The sequence below is a fragment of the Cucurbita pepo genome, chromosome 1 (assembly GCF_057944985.1).
Source record: "Cucurbita pepo subsp. pepo isolate OVF chromosome 1, ASM5794498v1, whole genome shotgun sequence".
Taxonomy (NCBI): domain Eukaryota; kingdom Viridiplantae; phylum Streptophyta; class Magnoliopsida; order Cucurbitales; family Cucurbitaceae; genus Cucurbita; species Cucurbita pepo.
Window position 1 is genome coordinate 6236075 of NC_141798.1, and position 18942 is coordinate 6255016.

At 34.3% G+C, this 18942-nt stretch overlaps 4 protein-coding genes across 8 annotated transcripts; all 4 read left to right on the plus strand.

Annotated features, from left to right (window-relative positions):
• The first annotated feature begins 991 nt into the window (after nt 1-991).
• LOC111795836 (uncharacterized) lies at nt 992-8317 on the plus strand. The gene is made up of 9 exons (XM_023678449.2): nt 992-1227; nt 2134-2276; nt 2442-2539; nt 2700-2926; nt 4164-4733; nt 5487-5635; nt 5984-6196; nt 6601-6750; nt 7857-8317. Exons 1-9 carry the CDS (start codon nt 1029-1031, stop codon nt 7950-7952), a joined length of 1845 nt encoding a protein of 614 aa, XP_023534217.2. The 5' UTR covers nt 992-1028; the 3' UTR covers nt 7953-8317.
• A 756-nt stretch (nt 8318-9073) lies between these two features.
• On the plus strand, nt 9074-10601 carry LOC111783884 (uncharacterized). The gene has a single exon (XM_023664730.2). It carries the CDS (start codon nt 9201-9203, stop codon nt 10320-10322), a length of 1122 nt encoding a protein of 373 aa, XP_023520498.2. The 5' UTR covers nt 9074-9200; the 3' UTR covers nt 10323-10601.
• Nucleotides 10602-12254: 1653 nt separating this feature from the next.
• Nucleotides 12255-15169, plus strand: LOC111791778 (uncharacterized). Of its 5 annotated transcripts, XR_015420250.1 has the most exons (4): nt 12255-13517; nt 13867-13914; nt 14153-14278; nt 14408-15169. XR_015420250.1 is itself a non-coding variant. In XM_087122078.1 (2 exons), the coding sequence occupies exon 1, from the start codon at nt 12387-12389 to the stop codon at nt 13506-13508; it is 1122 nt and encodes a 373-aa protein (XP_086978204.1). In that variant the 5' UTR covers nt 12255-12386; the 3' UTR covers nt 13509-13517; nt 14408-15169. The 5 variants fall into 5 exon arrangements, 1 of the variants encoding a protein (XP_086978204.1); XR_015420252.1 differs by lacking the exon at nt 13867-13914 and having other exon boundaries at nt 14088-14278; XR_002814695.2 differs by lacking the exon at nt 13867-13914 and having other exon boundaries at nt 14156-14278.
• A 2455-nt stretch (nt 15170-17624) lies between these two features.
• Nucleotides 17625-18539, plus strand: LOC111807647 (uncharacterized). Its single transcript, XM_023693455.2, has one exon. The coding sequence runs from the start codon at nt 17625-17627 to the stop codon at nt 18537-18539; it is 915 nt and encodes a 304-aa protein (XP_023549223.2).
• The last annotated feature ends 403 nt before the right edge of the window (nt 18540-18942 follow it).

The following is an 18942-nucleotide window of genomic DNA, read 5'->3' on the forward strand; positions in this document are numbered from 1 at the left end:
TATTCCCTACCTTATATAAATATAAACGAAAACGAAAAAGTGCACCCGGACCAAATCAGCTGCCATGTTCAATGAAACAAAACAAATAATTTTCTTACAACAAGAATCTTTCAAAATAAAAAACAATTGTAAAGAAGAAACTTTGGGGTCATCAATTGGTGATGAGATGAGAGATGCCAGCCATCAATGAAGACTTATTGAAGAGAAAAGTACAAAAACCAAGCTTAGGTACTTTCTTATGTGATTTACATAGTGAAATGCTAGTAATTCATTTATATGTACATGTAAAGTTACCTATTTGAATTTTTATCTTACGAGTAGACGTTACGCTTGTCCCGACGTCAATTATTGATGGACGATAGGTCTCACTTTTGGTTCCGAAACTTTCACGAAAATAATAGTTTAGTTTTTTAACTTTAGGTCTCGACACCCATTATCGATGAAAAGAAATGCAGTTATCAATTTAATTGTCAATTTTAAGCTTAGCTCAACTGGTTAAGACATATACTCTCGACTAATAGGTCAAATGTTTGAATTCCATCCTTCACAAGTTGTTGAATTAAAGTCGACTCAAAACTTTAGATTATATACATACATTACTTTAAAACCGATATTAAACCTAAGAAAACTCAACGAAACCAAAGTCTTATAAAAACGTCAAATCAATTCAACCCGACTCAACCCATTTATATTTAGATTTTTCAATTTTGGGTTACACCCTTAATATATTATAAACTATTTATTATAATAATTATAATAATTAGTTGGTTCAACTATATAGTTGCAAAGAGAAAATTGGTAATGATGTTGGAGGCCTCTCTTATACTTAACCATCAACTCTCCCTTTTTGTTCGTCTTCTCTTTCAAATCTCTTTCGTTTTCGGGTTTGAAATCGGTTCGTTCAAAGCATTGTTCTTAGTTTCTTAGAAGTTGAATCGGTTCGGTGACCGAGCCAAGGCCGAAAAATTGTGTCTGTCTGAATAACTGTTTTCGAAACGTTGTTATACAAAAAGTTTTGAAAAACGAGGATGGCGAAGGAGGAAAGAGGAGAGAAAGTGATGGTGATCCAAGATGGAAGCAGGAAGTTGAGTTGGAATGGAGGGATGGGATCGATTGAATGGATGGTGAGGAACTGTGGATTTAGAAAGGGAGATGAAATAAAGCTACTACTTGTTCTTCATCAGGTTAATAATCCTAGTATGTATGCTTTGATGGAAGCTTCCATGTGTAAGATTTCATTCATCTTTTCCTTTTTTTACTTTTTACAGTGAATTTGGATAAATATACCGATTAAATTTGAAGATATGATTAGTGATGTTCACGGGACAGGTAGAGATTAAGAAGCCTTTGTTCCCGTTCCTACCTCATATTTCATTTTCCATTCCTACAAAATATATATATATATATATATATATATATAAAATAAGTGAGTCGTGGTAGGAATTGAGGCGAGGTGGGTCGGGGAATAAAATCGAGATTACCCGAGTGGAATTTGTAGGGATTGGATTGCCATAATTTATTATATATATATATATATATATATATATATATATATATATATAAAAGTGAGGCTTTGTAGGAATTGAGGTGATGTGGGTCGGAGAATATAATCGAGATTACCCGAGTGGAATTTGTGGGGATTGGATTGCCATATATATATATATGTATATGTGTGTATATATATATATATGTATATTTATAACTGTGTGTATGTATATATATGTGTGTGTGTATAATAAGTGAGGCGTGGTAGGAATTGGGGGGAGGTGGGTCGGGAAAGATAATCTTTGTTCATGATCAAATTTAATAGATGAGAAGAAATCTGTCTCTGCTCCCTCTTTATTCTCAAGACATCTCGGAATATGATTTTTGTTTGAAACCTTTGAATAAGAATCAAAATAGTCATTTTTTTAAAATTACAGGGACCTTTTGAAAGCTCTCAAACTAGAACGAACAAGATTTTTCTTTGTTATTTTAGGTTAACGAAGAGTACGAGAATTTGAACATTTTTTCTTTTGGAGGAGTCGAGTATAACCAAAATGAACTAAAGTTCAAAATATATCGACCAAAATGATATCTAAGTCTTCTTTATTCTACTAAAACGAACGTTGTTTTTTTGTTCGTTTTCACCAGTGGGACACAAGCAGCGAGTGGACTCAAACTCTATGATAGGGCTGAACGACAACTTGATAGCGAAGGAAAGCGCAAGGAAATTGGAAGAATACACTAACAATGAACGAATGCCTGAAATTTTGCAACTTTGTGAACTCAAAAAGGTCCGTAAACTTTAATTTAAATGACCGAGCCCGATCCATCTAAGAGGATTCAAACTTCAAGCCTTTTAGTTGAGAGTACAGTATATGCTCATTTTGACCCGTTTTGTCTCGTCGTGTTAGTTCATTATTTAAAATATTGAGCCTATTTTGTTGTAAATTTGTTAGATAAGATTCAAGGTGGAAGTTCATGCAGGGCCTTCGGCAAAGAAAGTAGCTCTCGAAGCTGCTACGAGTTATAAACCAACTTGGGTCATCCTCGACAGGTGAATCTCAACCCAATTCATCTTATTTTAGTCCTTCTCTTGTCGTTACTCGACTCGTAAACTCGTCCAATTACATCAATTTTAACCTTAAATTTTAAGAAAAAAAAAAAAAGGACACCACACGGGAGCTAATGTTTGTATGAAATTTACGAATTTGTAGACGTATGAAGAGAGAGCGAAAATTCTTTCTAAAGAATTTGAGTTGCAAGATATCAAGAATGAAAAAGGACAAGAGAGTGGTAGAATTGAGAGGAAAATTGGGAATAGAATATGGAAGAGAGGAGGAGGAGGAGGAGAAGGAGTTGGCCAAAGCCTCCCCTTCCCATCAATTTAGCTATGCTGAGATGATACCTGGAAGCCCTCACCAAACTCAAACCTCTCCACCCAGTAACTCTCTTTCTTTCTTTCCTTCCTTTGTGTTCTTAATTCTTGCATTTAATGGGTTATCTTAAATACATTATACAAAATACCCGTCAATTTAAATGTGTTCGTAACTAAAATTGTGTCGGGTTTAGACATTTTTTAGACATGGTTCGGGTTGTAAATTTTTTAAAAAACGTACATTAAGTGTGTTCGTGAGTAAAATTGTATCGGGTTTAGACATTTTTTAGACATGGTTCGGGTTGTAAATTTTTGAAGAAACGTACATTAAGTGTGTTCGTGGCTAAAATTGTGTCGGGTTTAGACATTTTTTAGACATGGTTCGGGTTGTAAATTTTTTAAAAAACGTACATTAAGTGTGTTCGTAAGTAAAATTGTGTCAGGTTTAGACATTTGTAGACATGGTTCGGGTTGTAAATTTTTGAAGAAACGTACATTAAGTGTGTTCGTAAGTAAAATTGTGTCAGGTTTAGACATTTGTAGACATGGTTCGGGTTGTAAATTTTTGAAGAAACGTACATTAAGTGTGTTCGTGAGTAAAATTGTGTCGGGTTTAGACATTTTTTAGACATGGTTTGGGTTGTAAATTTTTGAAGAAACGTACATTAAGTGTGTTCGTGAGTAAAATTGTGTCGGGTTTAGACATTTTTTAGACATGACTCGGGTTGTAATTTTTTTTTTTTAGTTTTATTAAATAATGAACTTAAGTTCAACCCATCGTAAAATATTGCATTAGGTTGATTTTGTTAAATGAACACGACTCTCCACAATGGTATAATATTGTCCACTCTGAGTATAAGCTCTCGTGATTTTGATTTGGGCGTCCATAAAAGGCCCCACATCAATGGAGAAAGTATTCCTTCGTTATAAACCCATGATCATTCCCTAAATTAGTCTCTGAACTTTCATCGTCGATTTAAGTTATGCAGGTTATTTATTTATTTTTTGCATTTTTAATATACGTTATGTTTCAAAAATTTTAAATTTTGTTTTCAAGAAATAATTATGAATTTAAATTAATTTAAATTAACCAAAAAAAATTCATAAAAAATTCATTTATTTATACGTGATTTAATTTGAATAGAATATTAAAATATTTTACCATATATTAATAATTTAGGGGTAAAAGTTGATTTTTTTTAAATAAAAAAAAAAATCAGTAAATAGACTTGAATTTTCGCGCGGAAATTTCCTAAAATATTCCTGTATGTTCAAAATTTCATTTTGGGCGTTTTTGGTTTAGAAAAAGATGCAGAAGAAACAGATTTCTTCGAGACGCAGTTGGGATGGCGCCTTGGCAACAACAAGAAACCACCTTCACTTTGCAAATCATCCTCGAGCTATAATATCAAAGAATCGAAATCTTCGATTCTGCAAGTTCTCAGGCGGAAAGAGGCTTCTTCAGGAGGTGGAGATTCATCTTCTTGCCCATTCTCCATTTCCGATGATAACTTCAAAATCTCTGCCTGTTCGATTTGCCACATCCGACGGCCCTTTGTTGGATGGAGGAGGGATTTCACTTACGCAGAGCTTCATGCGGCTACCAATGGATTTTCGGATCGCAATTTCCTTTCGGAAGGTGGATTTGGTTCGGTTTATCGCGGTGAAATCGATGGGATTAGAATCGCTGTGAAGCAACATAAACTTGCGAGTTCTCAAGGAGAAAAGGAATTCAGATCTGAGGTTAGTGTTCTAAGCAAAGTAAGCCATGAGAATTTGGTGATGCTTTTGGGTACGTGTAGAGAAGCAACTCGCAGGCTGCTGCTTGTCTATGAGTATGTCTGCCATGGATCCTTGGAGAAGCACTTGTCAAGTAAGGATTTCCGCATGGAGCTTGGTAATATACTTTGTTTTTCAGAATTGTTTAAAAAAACTGTATGTGGATCATGGGAAAATATATTTTAGGTTATTTGTTTGGCATTTGGTTTGAGAAATTGATCGCAGTTCTATTTTCTTATTATCAACCTTGCATATTATATCTTAGTATTGATTAGTTAACTCTATTTACAATTTAGGTTGGGGAGGATGATTTCACTACCTATTTGAAGTTGAACTCTGTTGAGCATGTTTAAAAATTGTGTTAAATCTCAATTGATAAGAAAAGATAATTTTCAGGCAAAACTATATATATGAAAAAACAAAAACCTATGTTTAAAAAATACCCTTATTGCAATATTCTCTTCCATTTCAATAATGTTTCAAAACTACTTTTAGAATAAATTTCATATGAAGATTGAGACCTGAAATAATGTGGTAGCGACCAAGAACAACATGGTCATCTAAATTTCCGTTATAGGAGACTGCCACTCCATTCTATGTTCAATTTTTCATTTGAAATTTTGAAGGGAAATATTACAAAAGGAAAAAATGCATAGTTTAAAACTATTATTGTTATCAAATGCATTATTATGTCTCTTTCATAATATAAAAATGAAAACAAATGAATTAATTATGTAGGAGAATGTTTGTTGTGTTTACTCTTATTTTATATGTTTTTTGTTGTTCTTTGTAAATAAACTAAAAGTTGTAGTTATGAAACACATCTCTTTTTGGTGGAATTATGCAGGGACTGCACGCAGACCTCTCAGTTGGGAAAAGAGGATGAAGATAGCTAGAGGAGTTGCTAGAGGCTTACAATATTTGCATGAAAATAACATTATCCACAGAGACATGAGACCAAATAATATCCTCATAACTCATGATTATGAGTCACGGGTAATAATTTCCTTCGTGCTCGACTATGGTCCTTTCACGATTATAAATTCCTTTAGCTTGTGTTCGGAGTTTAGTCTAAAACTTTGATGTTTGTATTTATTTAGTTTCTTTTAACTTTGAAAAGTGTTTAATAAGTTAACTTTCAATTGTTTGTCTAATGCGTCCATCAAATTCAAAATCTTAAGAAATTAATTGACCTATCAAATGTTAATTTAAATTTTATGTCTAATGAATCCCTTAACTTTCAATCGTGTGCTAGTTGATTCGTGGAACTTTAGAATTCCATTGAATTTATAGAATTACATTAAGAAATCAGTTAAATGTTGCTGCTTCTTTTCTTACATTCAGCTAGGAGATTTTGGTCTAGCAAGAACTCAGTATGAAGACTCTGCAGAGACGAGGGTTGTTGGGACATTGGGGTACTTAGCACCAGAATATGCAGAATTTGGTAAAGTGTCTACCAAAACTGATGTTTATGCCTTTGGCGTGGTCTTATTACAGCTTATTACTGGCTTGAGGACCACGGACATGATATTTGAAGGAAAGAGTCTTGTGGGCTGGGTAAGTAATAAGCTCTTTGCTAAGATGTTTTGATCTGCTCGTCATATTCTAATAGGAGCTATCTTAATAAAACTTGTATGTTAAATGTGACAAAATATAATAAAGCTAATAATCACTATAAGTGATCAGTATGTAGCCCTGATGTTTGTCTTTTCTGAACAAATGAATGAGAATGGTAAATAAGTGGAATTCACTGAATGTGTGTTAAAATATGATAAAACTAAATTTACTGTAACTCATCAGCTTAAACTTTTGATTTCATTTGTGATTTAACATGGTATAAAAGTAGAAGATCCTTTGTTCAAACTCCAATCTGCTTGAGTGCCAGTATGTGTGCATTAAGTACCTGATATTTTCATGTTTTTAAGATTTACCAAGGGAAGTTGTGCTACGTGTTTTTTTAGGCAAGACCATTGCTGAAGGAAAGAAACTACCCTGATTTAATAGATCCAAGAATAGCAGACTGCCATGATTTCTACCAACTCTTTTGGATGGTTGATGTAGTGGTAAAATGTCTGAGGAAGGATCCTCGCAAGAGAATAACTATGACCAAGGTGAACACTCTCCCCATATATTTTCAGCTTCATATCTTTATTTGTCTATCACCTCTGCATTGTTTAGACTCGTTCGATAGTCATTTAGTTTTTAAAACTTAAGGTTATTTGCACTAAGATATGGTGAGAAAACAAGCACAATTTTAAAAAAAAATTCGTCGAACAGAGCCTTGATGTTCACATTTTTGTTTTACGTGGCTAGTCACGCGTTTCTTATTCCTTGGATTGATTATGAATTCATACCATGCATACAGTTCAGTATCGAACTTTTTAGTTAAACAAGGGTTCTACACTATTTATGATGACCATTTTAGTTTCTTCTTTTATGTATTGCACTTCACTTGAAACCAATTTGAATGAAGTATTGACCATGCAATTTGAGAGTATTATATTCATTGTTCTTGTCTCTATGGCTAGCTTCTCTCCATTGCATCACTGTTGGCAATAGCTTTCACTACTTAAACTCCGACTAGGGACAACATCCTCCCTTTGTCAGGGGAGGAGAAAAAACAAAAGGGGGAAGATAAAAACAAGAAGACAAATATTTTGGGTTTTAATGTTTTCCTCGTCTAGAAGGTAAAAGGTGAGATCCCATATCGGTTGGGGAGAAGAACAAAACATTTTTTATAAGGCTGTAGAAACCTCTCCTTGATAGACGCGTTTTAAAAATCTTGAGGGGCGAGCCCGAAAGGGAAAAGTCCAAAGAAGACAATATCTGCTAGCGGTGAGCTTGCACCATTACAAATGGTATTAGAGACAGACACCGGGCAATGTGCCAGCGAGGAGGCTGAGCTCCAAAAGGGGGTGGACACGAGGCAGTGTGCCATCAAAGACGTTGGGCCCCGAAGGGGGGGTGGATTGTGAGGTCCCACATCGGTTGAGGAGGAGAACAAAGCATTCTTCATAAGGGTGTGGAAATCTCTCCCTACCGGACATGTTTTAAAAACCTTGAGGGGAAGCCCCAAAGAGAAAGTTCAAAGAAGACAATATCTGCTAGCGGTGAATTGTTAGATAAGATATATCCCTTTTAATTAAAATCTCTGACTTCATCCCTATCCTCTGCCCAGTTATTCTTTTGTAACATTATTTTCTTTACATGTTAATAGGTACTAGAATACTTCAATTACCTAATGGATGGTGACCCAACGGGCAATAGCAAAGACTTCTCTCCAGCAGAATCGTTTACACCCACGAATGGATAATCAGCACCTTCGAATCACGGGCGACCATTCATCCAATAAACGACCGCCAGGTAAACCAAATCTTGCTGGAAACCACTGGGAAATTCATCTCTAAATAGCAAAGAAAAAGAGATAATAGAATAGATAGATATTATGTGTTGTTAGGAGCTAGGATGTTTCAACCTTATTATACTTGAGAAGTACTTTTCGTTTTTGTTATATATACTGTTTCAATGTGGCCATTAAAATGGTTCCAAATTGCTTCCTATATTTGTTAGTCTATAGCTTTCAACTCATTCTACCATGTGATCCATTTTCCATGTTTGTACTCAAAGAGGATATGTTAAAATGTATGAAGAATTTCCTTTGCAAAGAAAGCTCTGCATTCACGACCTTATTGATTTATCATAAATTTGTTTACGAACATGATCCTGGTTTGATTATGGGCTAAGTTAGGACAGGTTTGCGAGTGATCTTGAAAAGTATTCAAAAAAGTGATTGTTATTCTTAAAATCACTTCCCTCTAAACTTATTTTGAATTTTAATTGAATTTGACAAATATTTTGTTTTTTAAGATGCTAGTCCTATTTTTCTCTTATCTAAGTCAGGAGTTACTTGTGGAAATAAATAAAAGTTTGTCAAAGTTTACATAGTTTAGTGAATTTAGACCTATGTCGTTAACCATATTCAAAAGAGGTTGATTATGTCTAAGAAGAAATGCTAGTTATATGCTTTACACATCCAAGTCGAACATCGTTTTAAAAAAATTACACCAACGTCATAGATGATGCAAAAAAACAAAGGAGCTTTCATAAACGATCCTTTTGTTACAAACTGTTCAAACTTATTTAACACGATGGCCACTTGAGACCACTTTGACGTTAGGGGATGCAAATATAATAGCCCTATATGGCCTTCTGTTTTAGCTTTAAGTAAGATGAAAAAATTTCATCTTACGATTGCAAAACTACCACCCATTGTAGAACACTGCTCAACATCGTTATACTCACCCAAAAAAATTAATTAAATTAAAGACAGAGACAGAGGGTAATATTATTTTTCTAGTTTAAATTTTATTTTTTAAAATTTGATAATATATATATTCCAAGATAGAGAAATGGAAAATATAAAAAAACACCCAAATTTGCGAGCTCTGCGACTTCAAAGTCCGACATTGAATGGGTTTTTTCGTTTCGACTCTGCGGCTGTTCTTGGAGCTTAAAACCCTAACTAAAACCATTGCTTGAACTTCGACATTCCCATCCCAAAATGTCTAAAATTTCCTCGAAATTTCTGCTCTATTTCATCCAAAATCGGTTCGTCAATACGGTTTCTAGTTCTACATTGCCTCTAGCGTCTGTGTCTACGATTGAATTCCTCAAGAACTCTTGTGGGCTTGCTACGGATTCTCCTTCTTCCGCCCTTCGAGAGCTCCAATTCGATGAAAAAAGCGCCAAGAAGTACGAAGCCGTTCTTGGTTTCTTGAAATCATATGGATTCGAGAATTCGCAGATCGCCAAGTTGATCGCGAAGCGACCTTCAATCCTTCAATCGAGAGTCTCCAGCAATCTGAAGCCTAAATTTGAGTTCCTCGAGGAAATTGGATTCGTCGGCCCTTTACTTCCAAAGGTAATTTTATCGAACCCCGCTATTCTGCAGAGGGGCTTAGATTCTCATTTGAAACCATCGTTTTGTTTCATTAAGGAAATGCTTGAATCGGATGAGCAGGCTAATTTTGCTATTCGTCGATTTTCGTGGCTTCTAACTTCTAATTTGAAGGGTGTTATGCAATCTAACGTTAATGTGTTGCTCGGTGAAGGGGTACCTTCGAGGAATATATCGAAATTGATTCGGCTGCAACCAAGAACTATTTTGCAAAAGGTTGATAGAATGGTTTGTGCAGTGAAGAACGTCAAGGAATTGGGCATTGAACCACACACCCGTATGTTTGTTCATGCGATTCGTGTAGTGGTGTCCATAAGTGACACAACTTGGAAGAAGAAAATAAATGTTTTGAAGAGTTTGGGATGGTCTGAGAAGGAGATTTTAACAGCATTTAAGAGAGACCCATATTGTTTAGCTTGTTCAGAGGAGAAAATGAGGGCTGTTGCAGATTTCTGTTTGAACACTGCAAAATTGGACCCAGAAACTTTAATTTCTTACCCCAAGTTCTTCATGTCTGGACTGGACAAGCGTCTCCGGCCAAGGTTCAAAGTTCTTGAGGTTTTGATGGTCAAAAAACTGATTAAGAACAGAAAGATTGCTTGGTTACTTTTTCTAGGGGAGAGAAATTTTGTCACGAATTATGTTCTTAAGCATTTGGATGAAGTCCCAGATCTTATGGACATATACAGGGGCAATGCGGCAGCCGAATCCAGACCTGTTCTATAGGATTGGAAGAGGTTGTAAGTCAAATCCTTCTTATCTTCTAAATTTTAGTACCATGATTTTGAAATGGGAGAGCCGTTTTCTTTAGCTTTTCATGATCTCTCTCCTCTCACAGTGGTAGACCTCTCTTCCCTTCCAATTTGAGGCTGTTCTTAGCTAAATCTCTTATTGTTTGTCTCTTGGCTTTGTTAAGTATGTAGCCTAATTCTGAATACAATGATATCTTGAAATGGGAGGCTTTTTCCCTTCCTATTGTGGCTGCTAGCTAATTCTATTACAACATCTTGAGCTTTTGTAAGTTGTTTCATTTTAGAACGAGAAAAGAAAAATGGACCCACTTCGTTTGCATTTGGAATTGTGGAACCGAGCGGAAAGTATAGCAACCATAGGTTTTATTAGGGATAGCTCGTGATGTTCATATCGATTTATTATGCTTCTTGTACCTCTAATATTAGGTAGAACTTAGACAATTACCATCTCAGCTCTATTGTGTCTTCGGTTCATTTCTTTTGGAACAATAAAAAACATTATTATTTACTATGAATCTACCGATGGAAGTTGAGTACACGGTTCTCTAAAGTAAGAGATTCGAACCAAGTTTTTTTTGTGTCACTGGAAGAATTATGATCATGTTAGCTTCTTAGTTACAAGTTAACTCTATAGTCTGCTTAAATCTTGTATGATAATAACCATTTCTTATGAGTTTTGCATATGAAAATTGTCTGCATCTAATTATAATAGCATAAATGTATCAAGGAATGGAATGAGTGGTAGCAAACATAGTCATATACTTGGTTGTAGCAAACTCCACACTTGTAGGTTCTTTTGGACGTGTATCATAGTATCGGGACTGGTATTTAAAAGACCAAAAGCAATGGCGAGCTTCTCGCTATGGCTATTGAGGAGCTGCTCCTGCACATCGTCTTCTACGTCATGAATCGAGCTAGTATTTGGCAGTCAGCTACCTTGATTTCATCTCTAAGTTCCTCAAGAAAGCATATATTCTATTGGATTGTGCATGAGTTTCTTGAAGCCCTTTCTTCTCCATTATTTTTGTTACTGCAGCCATCTTGCCCCACTTTGAAGTATATGCATAAATATTTGTTGGCTGCTTTCTCTCCCAATTCAATGTTTTTGTGAATTTTTACAAGCACCCAACATGGCACCACATATTGTAATCCTTGGACTAATCTCAGGCTTCCTTGATCCTACCATCTCGACCGAGAAGGTTGACCATGGCACCGTATTGACCCATCGAAGGCTCTAATCTAGTCTTGTTTCATGCTCTTTAAATAGTTAAGTCTCGTCCACTGGACCTGAGTGATGACTAACAGAAATAACACATCAAAATGTAATATCATTTGGTTCAACGGCTCCTTTTTACATTTTACCAAAGAGATCGACGAATTCTTAACACCTCCAACATTCTCTCAAACACAGTAATCAACGTCAACGAATTAGGCCTTTGGCCTTGATCTTGTATCCGGAAAATTATCTCCAATGTCTTGGAAGAAAGGCTAGGTATAAGTTTAACATATGCAAGTCGAACATCGTTTGATTAAAAAAAAAACTATATTCATGCCGTTGATGTTGCAAAAAGCTTTTTATTTATTATTTTTTTTAGAAAGAGTCCAGGGAGATTCTATAAGCGATCATGTAAACTGCAAACAGTTGAAACTTACAATGACGATCATACACGAGATTAGTTCAACATAAATCAAGGGATAAAAATTTCATTTTTAACACTTTCATAGGTGTGAAATTATTATCCTTTTAATTGACTAAAAATTTAAATATTGGAATACTCACCCAAAAAAAAAAAAAAAAAAAAAAGGAAGAAAAAGAAAAGTTAAAAGACAAAGAGTAATATTATTTTATTTTTAAAATTTTGATATACATATATATATATATATTCGAACTGGGAAATAAAAACACCCAAATTTGCAAGGTCTGCGACTTCAAAATCCGACATTGAATGGGATTTTTTCGTTTCGACTCTGCGGCTGTTCTTGGAGCTTAAAACCCTAACTAAAACCATTGCTTGAACTTCGACATTCCTATCCCAAAATGTCTAAAATTTCCTCGACATTTTTGCTCTATTTCATCCAAAATCGGTTCATCAATACGGTTTCTGGTTCTACATTGCCTCTAGCGTCTGTGTCTACGATTGAATTCCTCAAGAACTCTTGTGGGCTTGCTACGGATTCTCCTTCTTCCGCCCTTCGAAAGCTCCAATTCGATGAAAAAAGCGCCAAGAAGTACGAAGCCGTTCTTGGTTTCTTGAAATCATATGGATTCGAGAATTCGCAGATCGCCAAGTTGATCGCGAAGCGACCTTCAATCCTTCAATCGAGAGTCTCCAGCAATCTGAAGCCTAAATTTGAGTTCCTCGAGGAAATTGGGTTCGTCGGCCCTTTACTTCCCAAGGTAATTTTATCGAACCCCACTATTCTGCAGAGGGGCTTAGATTCTCAGTTGAAACCATCGTTTTGTTTCATTAAGGAAATGCTTGAATCGGATGAGCAGGCTAATTTTGCTATTCGTCGATCTTCGTGGCTTCTAACTTTTGATTTTAAGGGTGTTATGCAATCTAACGTTAATGTGTTGCTCGGTGAAGGGGTACCTTCTAGGAATATATCGAAATTGATTGGGCAGCAACCAAGAACTATTATGCAAAAGGTTGATAGAATGGTTTGTGCAGTGAAGAAGGTCAAGGAATTGGGCATTGAACCACAGACTCGTATGTTTGTTCGTGCGCTTCGTGTAGTGTTGTCCATGAATGACACAACTTGGAAGAAGAAAATAAATGTTTTCAAGAGTTTGGGATGGTCTGAGAAGGAGATTTTAACAGCATTTAAGAGAGACCCATATTGTTTAGCTTGTTCAGAGGAGAAAATGAGGGCTGTTGCAGATTTCTGTTTCAACGCTGCAAAATTGGACCCAGAAACTGTAATTTCTTACCCCACGTTCTTCATGTCTGGACTGGACAAGCGTCTCCGGCCAAGGTTCAAAGTTGTTGAGGTTTTGAAGGTCAAAAAACTGATTGAGAACAGAAAGATTGCTCGGTTGCTTGTTCTAGGGGAAAGAATTTTTGTGAAGAATTATGTTCTTAAGCATTTGGATGAAGTCCCAGATCTTATGGACATATACAGGGGCAATGCCACAGCCGAATCCAGACCTGTTCTATAGGATTGGAAGGTTGTAAGTCAAATTCTTCTTATCTTCTAAATTTTAGTACCATGATTTTGAAATGGGGGAGTCTTATCGTCTAATAACACTGCTTCTTGAGCTTTTCAAGATCTCTCTCTCACAGAGGTAGACCTCTCTCCCTTTACAATTTGAGGCTGTTAGCTAAATCTCTTACTATTTGTCTCATGCCATTGTTAAGTATGTAGCCTTAATTCTGAATCCAATGATATATTGAAATGGGAGGCTTTTTTCCCTTCCTATTTAGGCTGCTGGCTCATTCTCTTACAACTTCTTGAGCTTTTTTAAGTTGTTTCGTTTTAGAATTAAAAAGAATGGATTCACTTTCATTTGTAGTTAGAATTGTGGAACCGAGCTTTATCGAACTGAGCAGAAAGTATAGCAACAATAGGGACAGCTCATAATGTTCATATCAATTTCTTATGCTTCTTTTACATCTAATATTGGGTAGACCTTAGACAATTACTCTCTCAGTTCTATTGTGTATTTTGTTCATTTCTTTTGGAACAATCACAAACATTAGTGTTCATGATGTCTTTTGCTATACATTATCAATGGCAGGTGTTACAGTTACAACAAGTTTCATTTTTGAAATGATGAAATCTATGCATATCTCCACACACTCGTAGGTTCTTTCGAACGTGTATCGTAGTATCAGGACTGGTATTTAAAAGACCAAAAGTAATGGCGAGCTTCTCGCTATGGCTATTGAGGAGCTGCTCCTGCACATCGTCTTCTACATCTTGAATCGAGCTAGTATCTGGCACATAGTCAGCTACCTTGATTTCATCTCTAAGTTCTTCAAAAAAGGCATATATTCTCTTAGATTGTAAATGAGTTGTGCTCCCAAACTAATGTGCATGTTTTTAATAGAATCTCAGGCTTCCTTGATCTTACCAACTCGATCGAGAAGGTCGGCCATGACAGTGTAGTGATCCATCGAAGGCTTTAATCCATTTTCTTGAAATAGTAGAGTCCCTCACACCATACCGAGTGACTGCGGGTAGAGATGACACAAAAATATATATCATTTGGCTTGATTGTTCCTCTTTTAACATTATATCAAAGAGATCCATGAGTTCATGACAGAAACATCACAACCAAGATTTAACTTATCGACAAACTTCTCCCTCTTGCGATCGCCCAAATCGGCATAGGCATGCAAAGCTTCCACAAGTATTACATTGCTTAGCTTATCTCTATCCCTTCCTCCTGCAACAGCCATCTCTGGTTCACCACTTTGCACATATCCAACAATCATGGAGTTCCATGACACAACAGTCCTCTGATCCATTCCATCAAAATTCAATCTAACTCTCTCCACTGACCCACATTTTGAGTACACATCAACCAGAGCAGTTGAAATATTAACAAGCTTTGCAAACCCAGCTCTAATGGCATACCCGTGACGAACGAATGAACGAACATCAGCAACAGCAGGCAAAACAGTAACAAATGTAATCAAATCAGGCCTTGGCCTTCATCTTGCATCCTCAAAGCCAACTCCAGTGCCTTCCTTGCAGAGCCATTTTGAGAAAACCCAGCCATAATCGCACCCCAAATCTCTCTGAGGCATTCTGTCGAACACCTTGTACGCATCATCAATTCACAACGCCAGTCATGGAAAACACATTATCCCCAAACGAATTCGTAATACATAAAACATTTATTTCTTTATTTATTTTTAAACAATGAGATTTTCCATCCTAATTTCAATATATATTTTGACAAATTACATTTTAAAAATATAGATTTTCCATTTTAAATTGACATGAGACCCACCAAAAAACAAAGAAGCAATGCAATGAAAAGATAAATTAAAGATAAATAATAAATAATTGAAACTAGTAAATTATAATTCTCATTCCCTTTCATTAAATGATTTAACATAAGGTTTAAAAAGGAAATTTTGTATTATGATGTCTTTTTTTTTTTTTTATAGAAAATATGTAGTATGTTGCCACGTCAGCATCTTTTCGTAGTACTAAAATTTTTTCGAGTATAGATTATATACATACATATATATATATATATATATATATATATATATATATATATATATATATATATATATATAACTTAACATTCATTACACCTACCATACACTAACATTCATTTTCATCCTCGTGAATGGTTGTGAAGAGCTAATCTTTGTACGAAGGGTTGCAAACAATTACCTTCCTTTTTAATTCTGGAATGGCGTTCCCAAAATTCAACTTTTTTTTCTTAATCAAAGGTATAAATATGGATTAAAATTAATGGACAATCTCTCGGTCAGATTTGTATCTATTTAGTCCCTAAACATTAAAAAAAATATATCTAATATACCCTTGAAATTTAAAAAATTATCACTGTTTAGCGACTAAATTTATAAATTTGGAAGGCCAACTAAGGACTAAACTTGTAATTTAGCTAAATTAGCTCATCAAATGAATGAACACGAAAAAAATTATAGTTAAACCGTAATTGACATGTAGTTTTTTTACTCGATATTCGAAAGTTCAAATCACTTAAAATTTGTACGTTTTAAATGCATTGTATAAAATTTAAATTAATTTAATTATAAGGTTAATTGAAGAAATTAAATAAAAAAAACCCTAAGTGAGCAAGTAATCTAGTAACAGTGCATAGGGTTATGATTCTTATAATTTACCTTAATTAGGGCTTTTTTCAATTAATATTACCTAATATATTGATAGGATAATTATCTAGTTTTACTTACTCGTACCATTTTAACCTTAAAATTCGAGCTCACATTTTTATTACTATTCATATTTTCCTAACATCGTAAAAAATGTTGTTTATTAAGCTAAGTAATTTTTTTATTACTTTCTTAGAAATATATATCGACATCAACATTTTAAAAAACATTATGTAATTAAAAAATTATATATATTTTTTCCACAAAAAAAAAAAAATCATATAATTAAGTTTTTAGAATATAAATGGAAAAAAGAAATAAAATAATGTTTGTATTAGGAAACTTGAAGATCATTACAACTGGCTAAGTGGATGCATAAATCTTAATTAGCGTTGAAAATTAATTAAGATATTATTTTTAGAAAAAAGATGGAAATTTTAGTAACTGCAAAAGTGAATAATTATAAACTTGGTTAAATCAATTTACCTAAAGGATTGGTTACAGAATCAAAGGGCAGAATAATTTAATGGGAAGCCAGCTATTTATGATAATTATGATAATTATTAATTATTATTATTATTTAATTAATTAATTTTAATTAAGATAACTGTCTTTGAAAGTTCAAATTTGTATGCATGGCAAGGCTTAATTATGATAATAATGTTTGAGATATCATATATAATTTAAAACCAAAGAAATACAAATAAAATCATTTATTAAAATGTTTTTAAAAATTTGGAAATTAAAAAAATTAAAACTAATTATTATTTTAAATCTCTAAATTTGTTCATATATATATATATATATATAAGATATTATTTACTATATAGTTTAAGAATTTATTAAATATTTTTAGAAATTAAAATTTATAATTTAATTCATGATTAGGACATAACTAAAATTTAAAAAAAAAAAATCAGGAAAGAACCCTAAAAGTCATATGTTGTCCTTGTGTCGTTTAAGGAAATTAAATGTGTCTCCATGACAATATCCCTAATAATAATTAACAAAGGAACATGAACACACAATTTTTAAATTTAAAAAAATAAAATCTTAATTTCATCAATTTTGGAAAGTTTAATGAATGAGATGGGATGGTGTTTTATCTCATGCCTTCTTCAGATCAAACTCATGAATCATTTTCTTTACTGGCAGATTTTTTTTTTTTTTTTTTTTTTTTAATTGAAGAGTTTCGAAGTTTCATATAATAATTCATCTCAGCTCCATAGCTTTTCAAGAACAAATAATTTTAAAATTAAAAATAAAATACATATATATATATGATTTTCATGGTAATTATTGCGACTCGAGATTTCTTACCTTAATTGCAAATCTATTACATTAATTTCAACCACAAATATAAACCCAATTCATTCCTTTCAATTTCTGTCACAAATTTGAGAGAGAAAAAAAAAAAAAAAAAAAAATCTTTTTTGAAGGTTTTTTTTTGGTCGGCAATGGCGGAAACTGGTAAGGATGATCATAATTCCCCTTCTGAAGCTTCTAGTATCTCCGCCGCGTCCGACGGCGGAAGTGGCAGCCCGGTGACAATGAAGATGGAGATGATCGTTGCCGATGAAATCAATGGTGGTGATCGGCAGTCGCAGGAGTCTAACTCACGGCTGCTGTTGGATCTTAAGCTTTCTAACAATGAAGAGTCCGGCGATGGGTCGCCGGAGATTTTGAATTCCAAGAGGATAGTGTCGTCGCCGCCGCCAGCGGCGGCGGCGACGGTGGATTCTTCTTCCTCTCAAGGTCATGCAAATGAATTATCCTCAAATTCAAAAGCTAGGGTTTTTTCATGCAACTTTTGTAAGAGGGAATTTTCCACATCCCAAGCCCTAGGTGGCCACCAAAATGCACACAAGCAAGAACGAGCCATGGCCAAGCGCCGCCAAGGAATGGAACTCGTTAGCGGCGACAATGTAGTCGGGCCACCGTACTTGACATCATACTATAATCCATATTCTACCCTCTCGCCTCATCCACTCTACGGATCATCGCTTGGAAAATCACTTGGAATACGAATGGATTCAATGATTCACAAACCATCGTCGTACCGATGGCTCGGGTCACCAGCGTTGCAATTTCATGGCGGAATAGATAGTGGTTGGGCTTCTCGACCAGTGATGGTGACTAACAATAACAATAATTCAAAATTATCGACATTTGAAAGGCTGAAAATGGAGGGAATTCAAATTCATAACGGTGGATTTCGATTATCGACTGCAATGAATGCAGAATCGATACGACGATTTGACGAAGATAGACCAATTTCGATACCGAATTTGAACCTTTCAGATTCGCCCGTGTTAAAAATGGATCACCACGTAGAAGACAGCGATGAAGTTGATTTAACTCTCAAGCTTTAATTTAGGGTTTAATCTTCATAATGTTGTGTTGGTTTTTCCTTTGCCAAAAAAATTTTAATTTTATTGTAATTCCCTTTTTATTCTACATGATTTATATAAATAAAAGCTAGCAACCTTAATTAATTACAATAAATTATTTAATAAAAAATTTTAAATCTAAAATTGTACGTAAAAAAAATATATATATATATAAAATAACAAATTATGCACAATTTTTAATTTGTTTATTATTATTTTTTGTTAGATTATATTCCTTTTTTATATAACAAATTTTAAGATACGCAAAAGGATAAACATTCATTTAAAGACATGGACAAATTAAAGTAATTAATTTATTTTTTCCTAGCTCGATCTTCATTGATAATATTATTTTAATTAATTAATTTATTTCCTAATAATCATC